This window comes from Pogoniulus pusillus, chromosome 4 (assembly GCF_015220805.1).
Source record: "Pogoniulus pusillus isolate bPogPus1 chromosome 4, bPogPus1.pri, whole genome shotgun sequence".
Lineage (NCBI taxonomy): Eukaryota > Metazoa > Chordata > Aves > Piciformes > Lybiidae > Pogoniulus > Pogoniulus pusillus.
In genome coordinates, this window is record NC_087267.1 from 46,066,849 (window position 1) to 46,092,365 (window position 25,517).

The 25,517-nt window shown below is 47.9% G+C and overlaps 1 protein-coding gene across 2 annotated transcripts in view; it reads left to right on the forward strand.

Moving 5' to 3' along the window:
- Window positions 1-25,517, forward strand: part of EXOC4 (exocyst complex component 4) — a 500,658-nt gene that overhangs the window by 328,967 nt on the left and 146,174 nt on the right. Inside the window, exon 11 of one of the 2 annotated variants that reach the window (XM_064142740.1) lies at window positions 5,863-6,089. The exons of the other annotated variant lie outside the window; for it this stretch is intronic. Within the exon in view, the coding sequence (XP_063998810.1) occupies window positions 5,863-5,956 (94 nt within the window). The 3' untranslated portion in view covers window positions 5,957-6,089. Of the gene's footprint in view, window positions 1-5,862; window positions 6,090-25,517 lie in introns of those variants that run through there. 2 annotated transcript variants of the gene reach the window in all.

The window sequence follows — 25,517 nt, forward strand, 5'->3', positions numbered from 1 at the left end:
AGGAGTGCATCCAGGTAGGTTTTGAATGTCTCCAAAGAAGGAGATTCCACAGCCTTTCTTTCAGGGAGGTGGTGGAGTCACCATCCCTGGAGGTGTTCAGGCAAAGCCTGGCTGAGGCACTTAGTGCCATGGTCTGATTGACTGGACAGGGCTGGGTGCTAGGTTGGACTGGATGATCTTGAAGGTTTCTTCCAACCTGGTTGATTCTGTGATTGTATGATATAAAAACATCTTTTCTTTGAGCTGCTGTGAAGAATACATTTGAATAATGTGAAATCAGAGAGCCACATCCTTGAGAACCTAAAGTAACTGTGGTGGTGATCTGAGTTTGAGAGATAACATTAGTTTTAAACATTAAAAAATCAGATATGATTTATTTCCTCAAAAAAAAAAAATCATTCCTGGGATGGAATTGTGCTGAAGAGAGCAGCAGCTGCTAACTCAGAGGTTCTTTTCCACTACTTATGCTTATCATATCTGAGAGAAGAAAACCCAAGAAATCAATTCCTGCAATGCCTTGCTACGTCAAAACAGTGCTTATCACTGTGAGCCTAATGGAAGTTGCCTTGTCTGTTTGAAAGCACAGGAATCTCAGGGGTCAGGATATCATTTCTTTCTTCTGTTAGGCTTGCTGATGCTGCTGTGGAATAAAGAGGGGCTTTTTTTTTTCCCCCCCACTGAATGAGGGTGACAAAAGCTTGCTCACTGGATTTTTGCACTGGAGAGGCAGTTTGGAAATTTTACTTGGTGGGAAGGACAGAACTCAACTGGATGGTCATTCAGCTGCTTTTCACAGGGTCAAGCATGGTAGTGACCTCTGAAGATCATTGAGTCCAATCTCCCTGCCACAGCAGGATCACCTAAAAGCAGGAGGACATCCAGGCAGGCCTTGAAAGTCTCCAAGAGAGTGACTCCACCTCCTCTCTGTGCAGGCTGATCCAGTGCTGTGTCACTCTCAGAGTTACATCTCATGTTTAGATGGACCTTCCTCTGTTCAAAGTGATGTCCAGTTCCAGTGCTGTGTCACTCTCAGAGTTAGATCTCGTGTGTAGATGGACCTTCCTCTGTTCAAAGTGATGTCCAGTTCCAGTGCTCTGCCACTCTCAGATCTCATGTTTAGATGGACCTTCCTCTGTTCAAATTGATGTCCAGTTCCAGTGCTCTGCCACTCTCAGATCTCATGTTTAGATGGACCTTCCTCTGTTCAAATTGATGTCCAGTTCCAGTGCTCTGCCACTCTCAGATCTCATGTTTAGATGGACCTTCCTGTGTTTGAATTGATGTCCAGTTCCAGTGCTGTGTCACTCTCAGAGTTAGATCTCATGTTTAGATGGACCTTCCTCTGTTCAAATTGATGTCCAGTTCCAGTGCTCTGCCACTCTCAGATCTCATGTTTAGATGGACATTCCTGTGTTCAAATTGATGTCCAGTTCCAGTGCTGTGTCACTCTCAGAGTTAGATCTCATGTTTAGATGGACATTCCTGTGTTCAAACTGATGTCCAGTTCCAGTGCTCTGCCACTCTCAGATCTCTTGTTTAGATGGACATTCTTGTGTTCAAATTGATGTCCAGTTCCAGTGCTCTGCCACTCTCAGAGTTAGATCTCATGTTTAGATGGACATTCCTGTGTTCAAATTGATGTCCAGTTCCAGTGCTCTGCCACTCCCAGAGTTAGATCTCATGTTTAGATGGACCTTCCTTTGTTCAAATTGATGTCCATCATCTTTTGCCCTATCACTGAGGACCACTGAGAGGAATCTGGCTCTATCTTCCTAACACCCACCCCTTAGATATTTGTAAGCATTAATAAGATCCCTCACCAGCCTCCTCTTCTCCAACCTAAACAATTTTAGCTCTCTTGTGTTGCTTTGTGTGGTTGAAGTTAAGCTGAGCAGATGAGAGAACTAGGTATCACAGTATCACATCCAAGAGGAGGAAAAAAACAGTGAAACAAGCCCAAAACCCAGAAAAAAATCATTTGGCTACAACATATTTTGCATGGGTCTGGGTTAACAGGGGAGTAGTGCCAAGAAGGCCAGCAAAGAAATTAAGCAGAACAATGAACAGTAACAAGGTAGACAGCATGTGATGTATTGCCCAGAGAGGCTGAGCTTGGAGCAGTGCTTTTGCCAGGAAGCTGGTTGGGCCTTCTCTTTGTGCTTTAAGCTGGTTGAGTGGCTTCATGGACTGTGCTTATTGAATGCCTTTATGGACTGTGCTCGTTGACTGCCGTTGTGGACTGTGCTCAGCAAGACGTTGTGAGGACTATGATCTTTCAAGACAAACTTGCTTAGAATGGTAGGGGTTGGAAGGGACCTCTTGTAGCCATCAAGTCCAGCACCCCTGCCATAGCTGGGTTTGAAAGTGTGTGCTAGTTTGAGCCTAGCTGGGTTATTTTGGTGAGGAGAATTAGGTGATAGGCTGTGAAAAGGAAACAGTGGGGATGTCTGCTGCACTCATAGGCTAGTTGAGATGTATCAGAGCAAGAACACAAGCACAGATAAGAGAGTCTCTCTGTGGGCTTTTTGGGCTGCATGCACTTCTCTCCCTAACTTGCTGCCTGACTAACCCTTCTGCTTCCTAACCCCCTTGGCTGACCCCTCCAAACTCACCTTGAACATAAGGCAAAGTCTGGGGTAAGGTAGAGGGGTGGGGAGAAGGTGGAAGGGTGGTTGGGAGCCCTTCTGGGGGCTCAGGTTTCTGGGAGGGCTGCTGTGTTTCTCTATTACTTTTTAACTTGCATATTGCTGTCTATAGCTGTATATGTTGTAAATGTCTGCTTGGATATTGTGCTAAGCTGTAAATGTAAAGCTTCATTCAATCTGCAAGAGTGGCTGAGCCTAGCCTGGGTGATTTTCTTAAGGTGGGTAACACCCAAACCATCACATCCTTATTTGAGAGATGATCAGTCCCACCATCTGAAGATGATTGAAGCTGGTAGGTCATCCAAACATGGGCTTTGGGTCAAGTCCTGGCAACATGGGATAAAATACAAACCCACTGATAACTCAGGAAACAAACCACTCACTTGCTCTTATAGAATCATAGAATCAGGCAGGTTGGAAGAGACCTCCAGGCTCAGCCAGTCCAACCTAGCACCCAGCCCTGGCCAATCAACCAGACCATGGCACTAAGTGCCTCAGCCAGGTTTGGCTTCAACACCTCCAGCCACAGAGACTCCACCACCTCCCTGGGCAGCCCATTCCAATGCCAATCACACTTTCTGTGAAGAACTGCCTCCTAACATCCAGCCTAGACTTCCCTCATCACAACTTGAGACTGTGTCCCCTTGTTCTATTGCTGATTGCCTGGCAGCAGAGCCCAACCCCACCTGGCTACAGCCTCCCATCAGGTAGTTGTAGACAGCAATGAGCTCAGCCCTGAGCCTCCTCTTCTGCAGGCTACACACCCCCAGCTCCCTCAGCCTCTCCTCATAGGGTTTGTGTTCCAGGCCCCTCCCCAGCTTCCTTGCCCTTCTCTGGTCACCTTCCAGCACCTCAACATCTCTCTTGAATTGAGGAGCCTAGAATTGGACACAGCACTCAAGGGGTGGCCTGAGCAGTGCTGAGCACAGGGGCAGAATAACTTCCCTTGTCCTGCTGCCCACACTGCTCCTGAGCCAGCCCAGGATGCCATTGGCTCTCCTGGCCACCTGGGCACTGCTGCCTCATCTTCAGCTACTATCTCCCAGCACCCCCAGGGCCCTTTCCTCCTGGCTGCTCTCAGCCACTCTGTCCCCAGCCTGTAGTGCTGCTTGGCGTTGTTGTGGCCAAAGTGCAGAACCCTGCCCTTGGCCTTGTTAAATCTCATCCCATTGGCCTCTGCCCACCCATGCAGCCTGGCCAGGTCCCTCTGCAGGGCTCTCTTGGCAAGGACATTGCTCCCAAGCACCAGGAGCAGGTCTGCAGAAGCCATAAGTGTGAGTGCTTTCTTCCAGGCTGTATTTGTCCTTCTAATGCCAAGTGTTCAGCAGGATATTGGGTCACCTCACTGGGTTTGGTTTTGTTTTCAGTGGCTGCTGTTTTTAGCACAGCAGCTCCAGACTCTGCCAGTTCTGCCAGTGGTTGTGCATTCACGGGAGGCAATCAATAAGAATTAAACAGGAGTCATGGTAATTAGGCTAAAGCTGCTGCTTGTAAGTTTGCAGTAATTGCTGTAGCTTCCTCCTTTCCTAACAGCTCAAGAAAATGGTGTCTGATTGAAGGAGGGGCTCTTGCTTGACTGAGGACATGTCAAAATTCAACAAAGCCAAGTGGGAAGTCAAATTAGTGCTTTTTTGTTTCAGCACGTGAAGGAGGCTTCCCAGGGAGACACAGAAAGAATAGGCTTGATTTTTTGAGGGTGCCTGCCAGCAGCTGTGCCATTCTCTCTTACCTGTTTGTCCTCATTTTCATGCCCTGTCACATTAGCTCTCTTGGCAGTAACCCAGGGGCTTCCATTTCTCCAGAGAGCTCTGGGGACATGTACCAGCTGGAGGAAGACAAAACAAGTTTTGAGGAATGTGTTGCTTCTCCTTAGCTTTGTCACAGCCATCTATTTCTGAGGCCACTCATCACAGAATCACAGAATCAGCCAGGTTGGAAGAGACCTCCAAGCTCAGCCAGCCCAACCTAGCACCCAGCCCTGGCCAGTCAACCAGACCATGGCACTAAGTGCCTCAGCCAGGCTTTTCTTGAACACTTACTTCCTAGAGTCTTGTTCTGAGGTCCAGAATGAAGGGGGAGTTTATGGTATGTCCACAGCAGGGTTTTTGGTGATAGCACTGATGTTTGGGCTGTGGGTGACAGGAACTGTGCTTCATAACTGTGTAATTGACTGTGTCTCCATTAAATGTGCCACAGCATCTTCACAGGCTCACAGGCTCACAGGATATTAGGGGTTGGAAGGGACTCAAGGAGATCTTTGAGTCCAACCCCCCCTGCCACAGCAGGACCACACAATCTATCACAGATCACAGAGGAACACATCCAGACAGGCCTTGAAAGTCTCCAGGGAAGGAGACTTTCTTAATAACTCCTTTTGCTCAAACAGGCTTGAATCAATCACAGTGGTCAAGTTACACCAGGAGAGATATCAGTTAGCTAGAAGAAGAAATTTCTTCACTGAAGGGTTACTCAAACAATGGAACAGGCTGTCCAGGGAGGTGCTTGAATCCCTATCCCTGAAGGTGTTTCAAAGACAGACCTGTGATGCTGAGGAAGATGGTTTTGCACCATTCTTGGCTGAGTTAGGTAAAGGATGGAATCAATGGTCTCGAAAGTCTTTGCCAAACAAAATGGTTCTATGAGTGTATTTATGAGGTCTCCCCAGAGCCTTCTCTTCTCCAGGCTGAGCAACCCAGCTCTCACAGCCTGGCCTCACAGCAGAGGGGTTCTGGTCCTCTCATCATTGCTGTGGCCTCTTCTGGACCAAATCCAGCAGGTCCATGTCTTTCCTGCACTGAGGACCTCAGAGCTGGAGCAAGCACTGCAGATGAGTCTCACCAGAGCAGAGCAATAGTGGTACTTCAGGGGAAGTCTAGGCTGGATGTTAGGAGGAAGCTCTTCACAGAGAGAGTGATTGGCATTGGAATGGGCTGCCCAGGGAGGTGGTGGAGTCTCCATCCCTGGAGGTGTTGAAGCCAAGCCTGGCTGAGGCACTTAGTGCCATGGTCTGGTTGATTGGCTAAGGCTGGGTGCTAGGTTGGGCTGGATGATCTTGGAGGTCTCTTCCAACCTGCTTGATTCTGTGATTCTACTTCCCTGGTGAGATGGTTAAGACTTTCTACCTTAACCACACACCTCTAGTCACATGGAGGAAGAAATAAATGTGTCATTATTCTTTGCTGTCTTTGGTACTACATAAATCCACTTCTTACTTTAGCTTTCCAAAAAGACACAGTCTCATGGCCATGAATCTCATTTTCCAAACAAGCTTTACTGGAAGAGGAACCTTGTGCTGGAAAGTTGCAGAATGATACCCAAGCTAATTCAAAAGGGACTCAAAACCCTTTTCATCCTTTCTGTCCATCATTTCAAAGCCATGGAAATGAAGCCTGTCTCTTCTCTGTATTATTCCTGCATCTAGAGGGGCTGAAATGGGTCCTACACAATTCTGCTTTGGCCCTGAGCAGCACATTCTTATCTACCAGAGACCTTACCAGAGCCATTAAAAAAGGGAGAAAGGAGAAAGAGTGCTGAATTTATTCTTTTTAATAGCTGAATCTGTCATGCTTTCTTTTACCCTTGTTTCCAGAAGTAGTGGGATTTGTGTGGGAAGTGTTGGGATTCATTTGAAAGTGTTAGTGAGGAGTGCTGGTAGACACAGCTGTAAAAGCACCAGGACCTGCAGAAGCCCCCAAGGAGCTGTCAGAGCCTGCTTGTCTGTGGAAAAAAATGGAAGATTCCTTTCTTTGTTTTTCCCTTTCCCAAATGTCCAGAAGCTTTTTATCATTTCTCAAGACTCAAGGCAGCTTTTTTAAAGCTCCTTCTTCCATGTCCTGGGGATCTGTTCTTGCTGTGCTGCAGTATGGTAGTGACCCAAGCAGTGTGGCCAGCAGGTCGAGGGAGGTGATTCTCCCCCTCTACTCTGCTCTGGTGAGACTCCAGCTGGAGTACTGCATCCAGTTCTGGAGCCACTGTGACAAGAGGGATGTGGAGATGCTGGAGGAGGTTGTGGCCAGGTGGGAGTTGGGCTCTTCTGCCAGGCAAGCAGCAATAGAACAAGGGGACACAGTTTCAAGTTGTGCTGGGGGAGGTCTAGGCTGGATGTTAGGAGGAAGTTGTTGTCAGAGAGAGTGATTGGCATTGGAATGGGCTGCCCAGGGAGGTGGTGGAGGCACTGTCCCTGGAGGTGTTGAAGCAAAGCCTGGCTGAGGCACTTAGTACCATGGTCTAGTTGACTGGCTAGGGCTGGGTGCTAGGTTAGCCTGGATGATCTTGGAGGTCTCTTCCAACCTGTTGGTTCTATGATTCTAACTTTGAATTGCACCATCGTGCAGCTCACACACAGCAGAGGCTTTACCTGGAATGTGTTTACTGGCAGTGAACTTCTCCCCTCTGCACATAGACTTGGTCACATTTACCTAGGGAGATGCAGCTTTTCTCCATGGAGCTGGAGGAGGTCCCTAGCATCAGCATCTCGAGGCCCAGAGAGCACTGTGATTAAATGCCAGCCCAGTTCTTTGTATTATATGTGCTCTGGGAAATGCTGTGCAGCATTTTATAGATTGCTTTCCTGCTGAAGCTTCTGGAAATGCTTTAGAATTAAATGTCCAAAACCAGTTGACATCTGGAAATTTAGAGCTGTGTAGGCTAGAAAGGAATTCCTTACAGTTGGTGTCTTGGTACAATCACAGAATGCTTATGCTTGGAAGGGGTCTTTAAAGATCATAGAATCAACCAGGTTGGAAGAGACCTCCAAGCTCAGCCAGTCCAACCTAGCACCCAGCCCTGGCCAATCAACCAGCCCATGGCACTAAGTGCCTCATCCAGGCTTGGCTTCAACACCTCCAGGCACAGAGACTCCACCACCTCCCTGGGCAGCCCATTCCAATGCCAATCACTCTCTCTGACAACAACTTCCTCCTAACATCCAGCCTAGACCTCCCCCAGCAAAACTTGAGACTGTGTCCCCTTGTTCTGTTGCTGGTTGCTTGACAGAAAAGACCAACCCCACCTGGCTACAGCCTCCCTTCAGGGAGCTGCAGACAGCAATGAGCTCTGCCCTGAGCCTCCTCTGCTGCAGGCTGCACACCCCCAGCTCCCTCAGCCTCTCCTCACAGGGCTGTTTGTGCTGAACCTGCTACTTCTGTGCAGCAAGGATTTATTCCTGTTCATTTGTTTGTGTTTTTCCACGCACACAAACATCATCTTGCAGCTCTGCCATGAGATTTTAGTTTTCTCCTCCCACCAACTGTTTGGCAGACTTTGCTTCATCTGAAAATCAGGCAGTCTTGGAATAATTTAGGTTGGAAAAAACCTTGAAGAGCATTGAGTCCAACCACCATGAAAGCATCAAAACCTTTTGAAGGCCAGTTTGCTTTCCATCTCACAAAGAAACCCCTTCAGTTGCTCACATGAAGGAGTTTCTCTCCAGCTCAACCAAGTGGCATGCATTGGCATTTCTGTGGTGGTTGTTTGTGATGTCTTTGCTGTTCCTGATGCCTGCATGTTATAATTAAATCATTTTGGATTGGAGTTACAGAGTGAAGCAGCTGCAGTGAATTACAGTTGAAAACATATGCTGGAAACATGCAGCTCCAATTAGCCAAGTATCTGGGATGCAATGAGGGTGAAAGACCCAAGGAAATGAGTCCTCAAATAGGCTGCAGCTTTTCTGCCTCTGATCTCCTGCCTGGATGCCATTTGCCATCCTCATTAGTTGCACAGTGAGGGAAGCATCCTGATTCTTTGTGTTATACTTTACAAAGCAGACCACAGAATCATAGAATCAGCCAGGTTGGAAGAGACCTCCAAGCTCATCCAGTCCAACCTAGCACCCAGCTCTGGCCAATCAACCAGACCATGGCACTAAGTGCCTCAGCCAGGCTTTACCTGAACACCTCCAGGGACAGTGCCTCCACCACCTCCCTGGGCAGCCCATTCCAATGCCAATCACTCTCTCTGGCAAGGACTTCATAGAATCAGCAGGTTGGAAGAGACCTCCAAGATCATCCAGTCCCACCTAGCACCCAGCCCTATCCAATCAACCAGACCATGGCACTAAGTACCTCATGCAGTCTTGAACACCTCCAGGGATGACTCATAGAATACCAGTTTGGAAAGGACTTTAAGGATCATCTGGTCCAACTTCTCTTGGCAGAAGTCTAACCCTGTCCATCAAAGTGCCCAGTGTCATGGACTCCACCATTTCCCTGACCCCTCACTCGAAGCCATGATCAGCACATTGAGGAGGGAGGAGGTGCTGGTGATGGCTTCTTCCTTTCAGCATGCCTTTTATTTCTTAGGAAGACACTCAGCTTGGAAGCATATCTTCTGAAGAGATGTCTGTGTTTCAGGGCTCTGAGTTGAAAGTAGGTCACCCAGAGCCCTCAGGACGGATTGCTGCTTTCTAGAAAGGACATGAAAAGAAGCTGCCTTCTGGCACTGTGTAATCAGAGAGTCACAAAATTGATTTTGTTGGAAAAGATCTTCAAGATCCTTGAGTCTAACCACCATGGCCATTTAAGCATGTCCCAAAGTGGCATGGCTGCGTGTTTTTTGAGCACCTTCAGGGATGGTGACTCCACCACCTCCCTGGGCAGCCTCTTCCTATGCCTGACTTCTTTTTCAGTAAAAAACATTTGTTCTAATAGCCAACTTAAACCTGCCCTGGTGCAACTTGAGGGTGCTTCTTCTTGTCTTACCGCTAGCTACCTGGGAGAATCAGAGAATCAGCCAGGTTGGAAGAGGCCTCCAGGCTCAGCCAGTCCAACCTAGCACCCAGCTCTGTCCAGTCAGCCACACCATGGCACTGAGTGCCCCATTCAGGCTTTGCTTCAACATCTCCAGGGATAGCAACTCCACCACCTCCCTGGGCAGCCCATTCCAATGCCAATCACTCTCTCTGACAACAACTTCCTCCTAACTCCAGCCTAGACCTCCCCTGGCACAGCTTGAGACTGTGTCCCCTGCTTCTGATGCTGCTTGCCTGGCAGAAGAGCCCAACCCCACCTGGCTACAGCCTCCCTCCAGAAGAGTCTGACCCCCACCTCACTACCACCTCCTGTCAGGTAGTTCGAGAGTCTGAGAAGCCTTTTTTTCTCTAAACAACCCTGCTTCCTTCAGCCTCTCCTCCTAAGACCTGCTCTCCAGTTCAGCCTCTCCTCCTAAGACCTGCTCTCCAGTTCAGCCTCTCCTCCTAAGACCTGCTCTCCAGTTTAGCCTCTCCTCCTAAGTCCTTCTCTCCAGTTCAGCCTCTCCTCCTAAGTCCTGCTCTCCAGTTCAGCCTCTCCTCCTAAGTCCTGCTCTCCAGACCCTTGCCAACTTTGCTGCCCTGTGGGCTGCCCAGGAAGGTGGTGGAGTCACTGTCCCTGGAGGTGTTCAAGAAAAGCCTGGCTGAGGCACTTAGTGCCATGGTCTAGTTGACTGGCTAGGGCTGGGTGCTAGGTTGGACTGGCTGAGCTTGGAGTTGGAGGTCTCTTCCAACCTGCTTGATTCCATGATTCTGTGATTCTACACCAGCTGTAGGTGAATTTCCTCTCCTCACATCCATTGCATCACTTTATCCAGACAGAAAGCCATTTAGGCCCCACTCCCCATTCATCTGTTGGCTTACAACAAGTAAAACAAAAAGATCAATGCTTTCCCAAGAACCTTTTTGTGCATTTCCTTGGACATACCTGTGTTAAATTGCCTGACTGCAGTTGTGAGCAAGAGGATCAGCAAGCGTTAACGTGCTGCTTCGGCATGGCTGAGATTGGTCTTTCTCCCAATTTACTGTGCTGCCCAGGGAAGGTGCTGGATCCTGGCTGCAGAATTAGATTGTTTCTGAGAACAGATTTGATTCTGCTGTAGGTTATTGAACGTAATAACATTTTATTGCTCTGCTTAGGCAGCTCAAAAATTCTTGCTGTGGCTTTGGAGGAAGGAAAAGTGAGGAGAAAATGGTGTTACAGAAGATGTGGCTGTGGGCTTGAGAGGTGGAAACCACAGAGGAGGAAATGTGGGGTGTGTTAGACAAGGTGACACCAAGCTGTTGGGGTGGTACAGCTGTGATAAAAGGCAGATCATAAGATCATAGAATCAGCTATGTTGGAGGAGACCTCCAAGCTCAGCCAGTCCAACCTAGCACCCAGCCCTGGCCAAGCAACCAGACCATGGCCTCAACCAGGCTTGACTTCAACACCTCCAGCCACAGAGACTCCACCACCTCCCTGGGCAGCCCATTCCAATGCCAATCACTCTCTCTGACAACAACTTCCTTCTAACATCCAGCCTAGACCTGCCCTGCCACAGCTTGAGACTGTGTCCCCTTCTTCTGTTGCTGCTTGCCTGGCAGCAGAGCCCAACCCCACCTGGCTACAGCCTCCCTGCAGGCAGCTGCAGAGAGCAATGAGCTCTGCCCTGAGCCTCCTCTGCTGCAGGCTGCACACCCTCAGCTCCCTCAGCCTCTCCTCGTAGGGTTTGTGTTCCAGATGTGATCTAGGAAACATTTTCATTGGGAAGTTCATAGAAACATAGAATGGTTTGGGTTGGAAGGGACCTAAAAGGTCATGTAGTTCCACCCCCACTCTGCCATGCACAGGGACGCCTTCCACTAGATGAGGTTGCTGAAGACCTAGCAGGGGGTGTCCATGCCCAAATTGATGAGGTATTACTGAGAAGTGCTGAGTCTCTTGCACTGGACACACTTGAAATTTTCCTGGAAGGGTACAGCAAGGGGCTATGAAGATGAGGAGGAGGCTGGAACATCTAGAACAACTAGAACCTACAACATTTATAAGTTGGACTGGATGGTCTTGGAGATCTCTTCCAACCTGGTTGATTCTGTGGTCTCTCCTAAGAAAGGCTGAGGGACCTGGTGCTTTTTAGCCTGGAGAAGTCTGAGGGGGAACTTCTCAGTGCTTATAAATACTTAGAGTGTGGGTATCAGGGGCCTGGAGCCAGTCTCTTTTCTGTGGGGGACAGTCACAGGATAGAGAGTAATGTGCAGAAACTTGGACATGGAAAGTTCCATCCAAACATGAGGAGGAAGCTCTTTATGTTGAGGGCATTAGAGAACTGAAACAGGCTGCCCAGAGAGGTGGTGGAGTCTCCATCTCTGCAGACATTCACAACCCACCTCGTGCAACCTGCTCAAGGTGAACTTCCTCTGGCAGGGGGGCAGTTGGGCTAGAAGATCTCCTGTGGTCTCTTCCAACCCCTATCATTCTATGATGCTGTGAGAGGTTGTGATGAACTGTTATCAGTAAAGGTGGAAGGAGAAGCTGTTAGTAGGAGCAGGAGCCTCTTCTGCTGTCAATCAACACTCTCAAGTCCTTTTCAGCTGGGCAGTTTGCAGCCCTTCTACCCCAAGCCTGGAGTGTTCATGGGGTTACTGTGACACACATGCAGGACCCAGCACTTGACCTTGTTAAGCTATTAGATATCTCTGAGCAAGTGTTGTTAGGTGCAATGCTCTGAAGTTGTATTTGCCATTTAGGCTTTACAGCCTAGGATTGAGGTGGGGGAAAGAAAGCATCTTCCAGAGGTCATATTCCCTTCTGATTGGATGGAGGATGGACCTTGATGTAATGTTAATGCTAAATACACCACTTGGGCTCTATAATACTATACCTGAAAGAAAGATACAGGAGCTTTGTTTTATATTCTGTTTCTGCTGCTGGTTTAATTTAATTGGAGAAGATCCCTGATAAGACAACATTGATTAAATAGCTTCACTTGGATTTATGTTGGGAAGCTCTTTCAGCTTTTGAAGGGATCTTCATTCCTTGCACAAATCAGACCTTTCTTGTTTCTTTTTGTATCTCAGTTCTTTACTGGGTTTGTTTGTGAGGCTTCTGTTTTCTTCCCCCAGACCAAATTTCTCTTAAGCATCCCTGAAACTCCCTGTCACAGCTCCCCTTTTTATTTTCTTTTGGAATATCCATCACAGTAGAATGCTGAGATTGTTCTGCAGTGAAACTGCCTGAGGACAGTAGCTTAGAGATGTGTTAGGATGTGTCTGTGCTCAGTGACTGGGTCTAGCTGTAAAGAGTGTGGCATGGAAAGGATGGGCTTACTATGTGGTGGAACTTTGGAGATATAGATTGCTTCTTTTTTCTTTGCTTGTGTCTAGCTCTGGAGACCTCCAAGCAGGAGAGACATGGACCTGTTAGGAGTGGGGCCAGAGGAGCCCACAATAGTGATCTGAAGGCTGAAAGCCCTCTGCTGTTAGGAGAGGCTAAGAGAGTTGGGGTTGTTCAGCCTGGAGAAGAGACCATAGAGACCTTCTTGTTTAGCCTGCAGCAGAGGAGGCTCAGGGGTGACCTCATTGCTGTCTGCAACTACCTGAAGGGACATTGTAGCCAGGTGGGGGTTGGCCTCTTCTCCCAGGCAAGCAGCAATAGAACAAGGGGACACAGTCTCAAGCTGTGCCAGGGAGGTCTAGGCTGGATGTTAGGAGAAGTTGTTGTCAGAGAGAGTGATTGGCATTGGAAAGGGCTGCCCAGGGAGGTGGTGGAGTCTCTGTGGCTGGAGGTGTTGAATCAAAGCCTGTCAGAGGCACTTAGTGCCATGGTCTGGTTGACTGGCCAGGGCTGGGTGCTAGGTTGGACTGGATGATCTTGGAGGTCTCTTCCAACCTGATTGATTCTATGACTCTAAAGGGATTGAGACAGAAGCTGGAGACAGACATTTTAGCAGGGCCTGTTGTGGCAGGAAAAGGGGTGATGGTTTTAAACTACAGCTAGTAATGCCCCACAGTAGCTGATCCTATGAATTCAGACCTGAGTTTGCCTCTCAGGAGTATTTCTGGATTCAAACACTCTAGGACCATATTCTTCAGGACCAGTAGGTCTTTCCTGGTGATAAAGTGTGTTATCACCCTGCCTCATTGGGATTCTATACACATAACATAGAGCACAGAATGAGGGGACACAGCCTCAAGCTGTGCCAGGGGAGGTCTAGGCTGGATGTTAGGAGGAAGTTGTTGGCAGAGAGAGTGATTGGCATTGGAATGGCTGCCCAGGGAGGTGGTGGAGTCTCTGTGGCTGGAGGTGTTGAAGCCAAGCCTGGCTGAGGCACTTAGTGCCATGGTCTGGTTGATTGGCCAGGGCTGGGTGCTAGGTTGGACTGGATGAGCTTAGAGGTCTCTTCCAACCTGCTTAATTCTATGGCTCTATGATTCACAGCTAAACCAGCAGTTTCCAGAGTCTTTGGCTTTCAGGTAAGTGTGTCTGTCTCTTGCTTCAGTTCTCTGGTGTGCTGTTACTCAGCATGCTCATAGCCATCTACAGTAGCCCTTAATGTCAGCAGCTTTTTACATTTCATTACATTGCCTACAGATCCTCTGATGCTTTTAATCAGGAAAGTAGATGCTGACATGATGCACATGGCAATCACAACATGAAAAACCAGTTAAAAAGGCAGTAGCAGCAGCTTTCAGACTACAGATGTCAATATCTTTGACAAGCAGCTACTTGCATGGTGACACATGGTAATAGAAAACATCCCATCGTGGAAGAACACCACAAGCACCTTGAGAACAGCTCAGTGCCCATGATTCCAAATTACCCTCTGAGTTTGTAGGCTCCTTCTTCAATGAATTTGATGTCAATAGGAAGCCTGATCTTTCAGGTCATCATCAGGAAAGGGACCAAAACTAAAACAGCAAAGAGAAAAGCACCACTGAATCAGTGCACTTCAAAGCCTGCAGGCACTGTGGTAACACAAACAATAAATTAAGAAATAATCAAGTGCAGAATTGCAGTGCTCAGCTTTAGGCTGGGACTGGGGTTGGTAAGCAGAGAGTTTAACATGAAGAAAAACTCCCTTGGGGCTTCAACCTTCAGTGGCTGTGGAGTGTCAGGAAAGAAATCAGCATTTGTTGTTGTTGTTGTTGTTTACCTCAGAAATTTAGGAAGAGATAGAGAATGAACAAAAGATGCTCTAAGGAGCCCTTCTGGAAGAAGTCCAAGCATTGCAAAGTTAGGCAGATGAATTGATTTAATTAGGCTGCATAATAACACTGCTGCTGCAGCTTCTGAAACAGGCTCATAAAAGATATTAACTGATGCAGGATGGGTATTGCATATTTGTCTCCAAGATGCCCATGACTCATCTCTGCTTCTGAGGTCATAAAGAGCTCTGCAGAACATACAGTTCCCTCCTGTTCTTCATCCCCTCCATTTTCTGGGTTTGCTGATTAAAAATGTCTGGACTGTGGCTGGAAATACTTCATAGAATCATAGAATCAGTCAGGGTTGGAAGGGACCACAAAGATCATCTAGTTCCAACCCCCCTATCATGGGCAGGGACAGCCTACCCTAGATCAGGCTGGCCAGAGCTCCATCATCCATCAGTGGGAATAGAGGCAGAAATCCTCATCTTGGTGATCATAGAATCAGACAATGCTTTGGGTTGCAAGAGACCTTTCAAGGTCATCCAGTCCACCCTCCCTGCAGTGAGCAGGGACATTCTCTATTAGGTCTAATGGCTTGGGGCCCTGTCCAGCCTGACCTGGAATGTTTCCACCTCCTTACGCAACCTGGGTCAGGGTTTCACCACCCTCAGCATAAAAAATTTCTTCCTTGGATCTAGTCCAAGTCTCACCTTTTTGATTTTAAAACCTTCATCTCCAGGATATTGCCTTTAGGAATTCTTTAGGACATAAACCCTGTAGATCCACACAGTTAAAAATTGAGGACAAATGATGTGGAGAAAATGGATTTTTACTACCCAAAGAGTTTTTCTTCTCTGTTGAGAAGCTGTGCCTGTGTTGGCAGCCAAGATGACCATCCAAATGTTAGTGAATGTTTGGAGTTGTGGGCATCTTCTTTCATAGAATCATAAAATCAAGCAGGCTGGAAGAGACCTCCAAGCTCATCCAGACCAGCCTAGCACCCAGCCCTGTCCACTCAACCAGACCATGGCACTAAGTGTCTCATCCAGGCTTTGCTTCAACACCTCCAGGGACGGTGACTCAACCACTGAAGCAGATTGCCCAGAGAGGTTGTGGAGTCTCCATCCTTGAAGATATCCAAAACCCAACTGAATGTGGTCTGGGGGCAGCCTGCTTTGGCTGCCTTTGTATGGGAGGGATTTAACTGCACAATCATCCAACCTCAACTCTTCTCTAGTTCTGTGTCTTGATATCACTTTTCCATTTTCCAGGCTCTCAGAACAAGATAAGATGACAAGTTTGGCTTTTGTGTTTTATTAATGTAGATGAACAGGACTAACTCTTTGCTATCCTGAAAGCCAGCAGTTAGAAGTCTTTCCTGGGCCCATCACTGCAAGAAGGACATTGATGTTCTGGAGCATGTCCAGAGAAGGGCAACAAAGCTGATCAAAGGTCTGGAGAAGGGTCTTGTGAGGAGCCTCTGAGGGAACTGAGGCTGTTTAGCCTGGAGAAGAGGAGGCTCAAGGGAGGCCTTCTTGGTCTCTACAGCTCCCTGTGAAAGGAGGTCAGAGCCACATGGGAGTTTGGTTTCTTCTCCCACTTAGCAAGTGATAGGATAAGAGCAAATATCCTCTAGTTGCTGCAGGGGAGGTTTAGATTGGATATTATGAACAATTTATTTTGCAGAAGAGCTGCCAAGCCCTGGAAGAAGCTGTCCAGGGCAGTGGTGGTGTCCCCATCCCTAGAGGGATTTCAAAGCCATGTAAATGTATCAGACTTGATGAGCTTAAAGGTCTCCTCAAACCAGAAGAGTTCTATGATTCTCTCAGGTCTTAGAAAGCAGGATGATGATGGAGCACTGCAGATGTTGCAGTCCTTTCTGGCATGCTTTGGCACTGGGAGGCTTCTGTGCATTTGGTGGGGCTGAGCAGAGCCTGCTTTTGCTGCTCTTGTGTCCCCAGTTGCTGCAGGGAAGGTTTAGGTTGGGTATTAAGAACAATGCCTTCTGCAGAAGAGCTGTGCCAAACCCTGGAGGAGCTGCCCAAGGCAGTGGTGGTGTCCCCATCCCTAGAGGGATTCTAAAGCCATGTAGATGTGGCTTTGAGGGACATGATTCAGTGTGCTGAGTTATCAAGTGGACTTGATGAGCTTAAAGGTCTCTTCAAAGCAGAACAATTCCATGACAGTCCCAGGTCTTAAAAAGCAGGACGATGATGGAGCACTGCAGATGTTGCAATCCTTTCTGGCATGCTTTGGCACTGGGAGGCTTCTGTGCATTTGGTAGGGCTGAGCAGAGCCTACATTTGCTGCTCTTGTGTCCCCAGTTGCTGCAGGGAAGGTTTAGGTTGGGTATTAAGTTGTGCCAGGGTAGGTATAGGCTGGATGTTAGGAAGAAGTTCTTCACAGAGAGAGTGATTTCCCATTGGAATGGGCTGCCTGGGGAGGTGGTGGAGGCACTGTCCCTGGAGGTGTTCAAGAAAAGCCTGGATGAGGCACTTAGTGCCATGGTCTGGTTGATTGGCCAGGGCTGGGTGCTAGGTTGGGCTGGCTGAGCTTGGAGTTCTCTTCCAACCTGGTTGATTCTATGATTCTATGCCTTCTGCAGAAGAGCTGTGCCAAACCCTGGAGGAGCTGCCCAAGGCAGTGGTGGTGTCCCCATACCTGAAGGGATTTCAGAGCCATGTAGATGTGGCTTTGAGGGACATGATTCAGTGTGCTGAGTTATCAAGTGGACTTGATGAGCTTAAAGGTCTCTTCAAACCAGAACAATTCCATGACACTTCCATGTCTTAAAAAGCAGGACGGTGATGGAGCACTGCAGATGTTGCAATCCTTTCTGGCATGCTTTGGCACTGGGAGGCTTCTGTGCATTTGGTGGGGCTGAGCAGAGCCTACATTTGCTGCTCTTGTGTCCCCAGCCATTCAAAATGGCATTGTAATCACCACGTAGAAACTTTGAAGTAGCAAAGACTACGCTGGCAAGACACAGCACAATCACTTGGTTATGCATCTCGTTAAGTTGGCGCATTTGTTTAATTAAACCCCTTGCTAATTAGAGCTGTATGTACTCGGGTTAATTATTATTTGCTTAACACAATCAACAGCCTAATTCTTTTCAGGAAAGCCTCACACTTTCTAGTTAAATTAAATTACTGATTTTGTGTGTGCTCTCTGCAAGAGCAGTTGCTCCCTTTTCGTCAAGCGAAAGGTTGCATTCTTTAACGTGAATGAAATTCAATTTAGGCTGAGGGAAACTTACCCTAATTTATTGCATTTTTAATAGGTGATTAAGCAAAGAAAAGGAAAAAAAAAAAAGCAACACCAAGCAGGTTTGATTTGTACTTCAGCAGAAAGATGTACATTTGTTTTTTTCTTCTCTCACTGGAGTGCAAAATTGTATGGGTCTGGTATTTATCACCCACCAAGACCTTTCTCCACCTGACAAAAGAAGAAGTACATTTGTCTTCTTGGTCGTGAGGCTTGGGGGGGGGGAACTGCTTTCTCCTGCTAGCAAAATGTAAGCCAGTGGAGTTTCTGACCTTTTACCAAGCCCTTAATTACCGTTTTAAGTGTAAATGTGTCATACAGCCAGGGTCCTATTTGGTTTTGGTAGCTCTGTGCTCATCAGAGCTCATTTCATAGATGCCTGGGATCATTAAGATTGGAAAAGACCTCTAAGATCATCAAGGTCTAGTTGACTGGCTAGGGCTGGGTGCTAGGTTGGACTGGCTGATCTCGGAGGTCTCTTCCAACCTGGTTGATTCTATGGTTCTATGAAAGGCCAGGTGCCAACCCAACACTGCCATGCCCAATCAGCCATGTCCCCAGATGCCACCCCTACGTGGTTTTTTGAACATCTACAGGGTTGGTGACTCCACCAGCTCCTTGGCCAGCCTGTTCCAATACCTGACCACTGCTTCTGTACATGAATTGTGCCTAAAATGTAATTTAATCCCCCCTCAGCACAGACTGAGGACAGAGATACACTGGGGAGTGCCCAATGAAGGCTGCAAGGATGACAAAGGGACTGAAACATTTGTCTGATGAGGAGAGGCTGAGAGACCTGGGGCTGGTTAGTGTGGAGAAGAGAAGGCTGAGAGGGGATCTTATTAATAGTTATAAATACCTGAAGGGTGGTGTCAAGAAGAAGGTTCCACAGCTTGAGTGCTGTGTCCAGTTCTGGGCTCCTCAGTTCAAGAGAGATGTTGAGGTGCTGGAAGGTGGCCAGAGAAGGACAACAAAGCTGGTGAGGGGCTTGGAGCACAGCCCTGTGAGGAGAGGCTGAGGGAGCTGGGGGTGTGCAGCCTGCAGCAGAGGAGGCTCAGGGCAGAGCTCATTGCTGTCTACAACTACCTGCAGGGAGGCTGTAGCCAGGTGGGGTTGGGCTCTGCTGCCAGGCAAGCAGCACCAACAGTCTCAAGTTGTGCCAGGGGAGGTCTAGGCTGGATGTTGTTAGGAAGTTGTTGTCAGAGAGAGTGATTGGCATTGGAATGGGCGGCCCAGGGAGGTGGTGGAGTTGCTGTGGCTGGAGGTGTTGAAGAAAAGTACTGCTTGGGGTTGTTGTGGCCAAAGTGCAGAACCCTGCCCTTGGCCTTGTTCAGTCTCATCCCATTGGCCTCTACCCACCCATCCAGCCTGTGATTTCCTCTCATCCTATCCTAATTACCTGGGAGAAGAGAGTTTGGGAGAGCTTTTGATCTGTGAATTTCTATTTGGTCCCTCAACTGGAAAGGAAAGGACTGACATGATTCTGTACCATAGAATATCTTTAAACATGTTGAATAAGGGAGCTAATAACCAAGTGTCTCATGGTTTCTGTTGGTAGATGGTACCCAACATGAGCAGAGTTTGTGTACCTACAAACACCCACACCCATATGTGTCGTCTGTAGCTGGCAGATTTACTGCTCTGTCTTTACAGCACTGACTTGTGTAGGTTGTTTCTCATTTGAGCAGTGAGCTGCTGATCAATACTGCAAGATGTGTTCAGTGTTGGGGGAGCACTCAACCATAGGATATTTAATATCTCTAAGTTGAGAACCTCAGGAAAGCATCAAAAAAAAAGAAACAACTCAAGAGACTAATGCAGTAGGAGCAGATGGAAGAAATAATTCTTCTGTAGCAAAATATAAACACAGCCAGGATTAGGCAGCAAGATAGAGAGGATTTGCTCTCATCCCAGGAAGGGGCAGGAATGTTCCTTTGTGTCTTGCAAGGCAGAATGTACCCTTGAATGAGAACTTTTATCAGTGTAGGAGCAGACTATTAATGAGCGTGATGAGCCTACAGGGATCTTCTATGGCAGTGAAATGAACCTGGGCAGGTAATACAAACACTCCTGAGGGCTTCCCAAAGGTTACACATTGATTATGGCTGTTTGGGAGGATGACTGAGGGACTTCCCTTGTGAAGACTCTGCTGGGGCTGTTTCATGGAATCACAGAATCATAGAATTGACCACGCTGGAAGAGACTTCCAATCTCAGCCAGTCCAACCTAGCACCCAGCCCTGGCCAGTCAACCAGACCATGGCACTAAGTGCCTCATCCAGGCTTGGCTTCAACACCTCCAGGGACAACAACACCACCTCCCTGGGTAGCCCATTCCAATGCCAATCACTCTCTCTGACAACAACTTCCTCCTAACATCCAGCCTAGACCTGCCCTGCCACAACTTGAGACTGTGTCCCCTTCTTCTGTTGCTGCTTGCCTGGCAGCAGAGCCCAACCCCACCTGGCTACAGCCTCCCTTCAGGCAGCTGCAGACAGCAAACAGCTCTGTTTGAGGCCAGGCTGGCTGAGGCTGTGTGCAGCCTGCTCTAGGGTAGGGTGTCCCTGCCCATGGCCAGGGGGGTTGGGACTCGATGATCCTTGTGCTCCCTTCCAACCCTGAGTGATTCTATGATCTCTGGAGATTCCTTCCAACCCCTAACATTCTGCTGTTCTGTAATGCACCTTCACTATTCACCAACTCATTTTTATCTATGCTACCAATCCAACAGAGAGAGGCTTTTTCACAGGGTGAGTGCAGGACTTGGCTCAAGCTTCTGTCCATCCACTTGTGGCATTTTAGATCTCTCATTTGAATGCTGACTTGTGCCTGGGATACCTTGGGAATAGGTAAAACCAACCAGGAAGAAGTGCAGAGTGTTTCCCTGCTGTGTGCTTAAATGGCTTGCTGAACAATGATACCTTTTATTTTTTTCCCCCCAAAAAAAACTTCTTAAAGTGCATCTTTTCTGTTAATAATCACCTTGTTAATCTCCTGGGAAAGAAGCATTTTAAAGACATGAGTGATGTACTTCCCCATGCTGAACGAAGAGCAGAAAGTCCACTGTTAGACATCATAAAATGAAAACTCACAGGGGAAAAAAATAAAGGGGAAACTGAGAAATCACAGGAGAAAAATAGCAAAGGGGAAGAATCAATAGCAACATTAATGAGAACTGCTGGAAATGCTTCTTAATGGCTCTGGGCATGGCTGTTCTGGGAGTCCTTTCTCATCATAAAGCAGCAGCATTGCCTTGGCACACGTGGAGCGGCTCAGGGATGGGAACCCAGTTCCCCAGCATTGACTTGAGTAGAGGATTCTGCTTTACAGCAGGGAGTTTGGGCTGTTTAACCTGGAGAGAGCAGGCTGAGAGGGGATCTACTCAATGCTGATTGAATAATGAAGTGCAGCAGTACAGGTTGGGAGGTGATGTGCTGGAGAGCAGCCCCAAGGAGAGGGACCTGGGGGTGCTGGGGGAGAACATCCATGGCACAGCATTGTGCCCTGGGGGGCAAGAAGGCCAATGGGGTCCTGGGGTGCATTAAACAGAGAGTGTCCAGCAGATCAAGGGAGGTTCTCCTGCCCCTCTGCTCTGCCCTGCTGAGACCTCATCTGGAATACTGTGTTCAGTTTTGGGCTCACCAGTTGCAGAGGGACAGAGATCCGCTGGAGAGGGTCCAGCAGAGGGCTGTGAGGATGATGAGGGGACTGGAGGGCACTGCCTGATGAGGAGAGGCTGAGGGACCTGGGGCTGTTTAGTCTGGAGAAGAGAAGACTGAGAGGGATTTGATCAATGTTTATCAGTATCTGGGGGCTGGGGGTCAGGAGGGGGGGACAGGCTCTGCTCACTGCTCCCTGGGACAGGACAAGGAGCAGTGGGTGTAAGCTGCAGCACAGGAGGTTCCAGCTCAACACAAGAGGGAACTTTACTGTAAGGGTCCCAGAGCACTGGCACAGGCTGCCCAGAGAGGTTGTGGAGTCTCCTTCTGTGGAGCCTTTCAAGGCCTGTCTGGATGTGCTCCTCTGTGCTAGATATGTGTGGTCCTGCTGTGGCAGGGGGGTTGGACTGGATGATCTCCTTGAGTCCTTTCCAACTGCAAACATCCTGTGAGCCTGTGATAAGCAAGGGTGGGGGAGTCAAGAGGAGGGGTCAGACTCTCTTCAGTGATGCCAGGTGAGTGGACATTGCAAAGTAGACACAATCTGGAACCCAGGAGGTTCCATCTGAACATGAAGAAAAACATTCCAGGCTAGAGCCCTGGAGCAGGTTGCCCAGAGAAGTTGTAGAATCTCTTTATCTGGAGACCAGATTCCAAACTCACCTTTCTATTCTGATCCTGGGCAACCTGCTGTGGGTGACCCTGCTGTAGCAGGGTGGTTGGACAAGGCAACCATCACAGAATCATAGAAAGGTTTGGATTAGAAGGCAGCTTAAAGATCTAGTTCTACCCCCTCCACCATGAGCAGGGACACCTTCCACTAGACCAGGTTACTTCAGAGTTTGTCCAACCTGGTCTTGAATGCCTCCAAGGAGGGGATATCCACAACCTCCCTGGGCAACCTGTTCCAGTGCCTCACCACCCACATTGTAAAGACTTTATTCAGGTGTTGAAGCAAAGCCTGGATGAGGCACTCAGTGCCATGGTCTGGTTGATTGGATAGAGCTGGGTGCTAGGTTGGACTGGATGAGCTTGGAGGTCTCTTCCAACCTGGTTGATTCTGTGAATATCCAGTCTAAATCTACCCCCCTCCAGCTTAAAACCATTCCCTCCTGTCTAATCACAAATCCTTGTAGAAGAAAACAAAACTCTAATTATTCCCAGTAACAGCAGCCCAAAGGCTTGGAAATTACCTTCTCTGTGAGAGCAGTTCAGTTTTGGAATGGGATGCTCCAAACCCCATAATCCATAAATATTTCTCAGTTGAGTCTTTTTTCCTCTTTCCCAGAAGTGGAAATGGACCAATGAGAAGAATCTCATTAGAGGACATTATGATAATGCAACAAAAAGTGTGCAGAAAATAGCTCCTGGTATTAAAGTCTTATTGTCATCATCTAAAGGGTCTCTGTGATCACTGCCTCACATAACTAGATTGTCTTTGACTCTGTTTAAGTGGCTATAAAACACATTACCTGTGACAAAATTGGATAACCAACCCAGCAAAGTAGGTATTTTATCTTTGTGCCTTTCCCTTAAGGAAAAACAGAGCTTTAGCCTCATGGAAATACACAGGCTCCATCCCAGTGTGCTGTCTTTGCAGAAGGGTTCAATATTTTCCCCAATCCATGGGATGATGTAGTGTGGCTCAGTGTTTCAGAAACGACATGGAAATCAGACAGAGCCTCCAGTCAGAAAGCAAGATCAGATCTATGAAGAGCAGCAACTCAGGGGATATCACAGAGCCCCTTCATTATTGAAGCATGAGGTTCCCTGGCTCCACATCTCTGTTTGGTGTTTGTAAATATAGTACCTTGCTATAGTTAAAGCTCGAGCTAAGAAGCAGATAGAGTGCCCCAAGGGCTGCCAATGAAGAGCTTCATTTCTGAGATCCACTCTACCTGCAATCTTTCAAGTTTAGATCTTGCTGCAAACTGGTTTATCTTGCATCTGGGCTTGCAAAGAGCCTTGTGAACTCCCTGCTCTCAAGGCAAAATTGAGAGTACCCTGTGGAGAGCATGAGGATGCTGTTGGGTGAAAAGCTGGGCAGGAGTTGGCACTGTGCACTCACAGCCCAGACACCCTGTCTGGGCTGATTCATGGCAGTGTGGGCAGCAGGGAGAGGGAGGAGGTTCTGTCCCTCTGCTGTGCTCTGCTGAGACCCCACCTGCAGTGCTGGGATCAGCTCTGGAGTCCTCAGCACAGAAAAGACATGGACCTGTAGGAGCAGGGCCAGAGGAGGTGACAAAAAAGAATCGGAGATTTGCAGCCCCTCTGCTGGAGGCCAGGCTGAGAGAGCTGGGGTTGTTCAGCCTGCAGAAAAGAAGGCTCAAGGAAGACCTTCTGGTGGCCTTTCAATACTTAAATGGGACCTCTAAGAAATATGAGGACAGAGGTTTTAGCAGGGTGGGGGTTTTGTGACAGGACAAAAGGTGATGGTTTTAAACTCAAAGAGAGAGATTTAGACTGAAGAGAAGGAAGAAACCTTTTACAGGGTGTGGTGAGACACTGACCCAGGTTGCTCAGAGAGGTGGTAGATGGCTCATCTGTGGAAGCAGTCCAGGTCAGGTTTTTTGGGGCTCTGAGCAACCTAGTTGCAGAATTCCATGGTGACTGGAGGGGTTTGGACTAGATGAGAGAAACTTGAAGTCCTTTCTAACCCAAACCATCCTTTGATTCTGTGATTCTGTGCCACCAGACTTTTCCATCCAACCCCTCCACTCTTTTTTTTCCCATGCACATAAGGCATGAAGAAACAGAGATGGATTAATTTGTGCTTGTTCTAATTAGTAATAAATAAACAAATAGGGAACCAGCTCTGGCTCTGCTGTGTGCTACAGAAAAAGTTGCACAAGCAATTGTTGTGGTTGTTCAGATGTAATTGTTTCATTAGTCATCTAACAGGTCTGCAGACAGCTTCCACTTCCACGTCCTCTTCATGTTCTAATCCTTCTCTACAGCAAGGGGGAAGAAAAGAAACTGTTTTAATCCATCATTTCTTCCAAATACCAAGTGCCAAAGAGGAAGGAGGGGTTTAGGAATGGGAGGAGGTAAGAAGTGTTTAATAAGACAACAAAATTCATTCACCAGGCTTGTTTCAAGGGGGGGTTTAATATTCCAGAGCTAAATTAGGCAGCGGAGCCAGCACAAGCCCCAGGCTTTGACATGTGTTTTATAATGACAGTTAATTAGATGCTGTCTGCAGCAATCATAGGCTGTCACTCCTAATGCATGTCTAGTAACGTGAAGGACAGAAGAGCTCCCTCCCCCCTCCTTGCCCTAATTGAAATGGGTTGCCAGAATTACCTCTGAATACATCAGGACATGGTTTGACAGTTAATGTGGCCTTTCCCCTCATCCCATGGAGCAGGACCATAGCTACTTCCACGGGCTGCATGTTTTGTGTGTGTGTGCATACTGCAGCAAAGTGAGAGGGAAGAGTTTCCTGGCAGCACAGGGGAATATTCCTGGCAGTATCTCCTAACTTCTTCCTTCTCTAGCCTTTCCAAAGATTACTTTCCAAAGATTACTTCCTTCTCTAGCCTTTCCAAAGATTACTTGTCAGGAAGTCCAGTAGGGCTGCAAAAATGGTGAGGAGAGTAGAACATCTCTAGGAAGAAAGGCTGTGGAACTTGGGGCTTTTTAGCCTAGAGGAGAGAAGACTGAGTGGAATCTTCTCAATGCTTATCAGTACTTAAAGGGTGGGTGTCAGGAGGATGGGACCAGTCCTCTTTCAGTGGTGCCCAGTGACAGGACAAGAGGTAGCAGGCACTAACTTTATCAGTACTTAAAGGGTGGATGTCAGGAGGATGGGACCAGTCCTCTTTCAATGGTGCCCAGTGACAGGACAAGAGGTAGCAGGCACTAACTTTATCAGTACTTAAAGGGTGGGTGTCAGGAGGATGGGACCAGTCCTCTTTCAATGGTGCCCAGTGACAGGACAAGAGGTAGCAGGCACTAACTTTATCAGTACTTAAAGGGTGGATGTCAGGAGGATGGGACCTGTCCTCTTTCAATGGTGCCCAGTGACAGGACAAGAGGTAGCAGGCACTAACTTTATCAGTACTTAAAG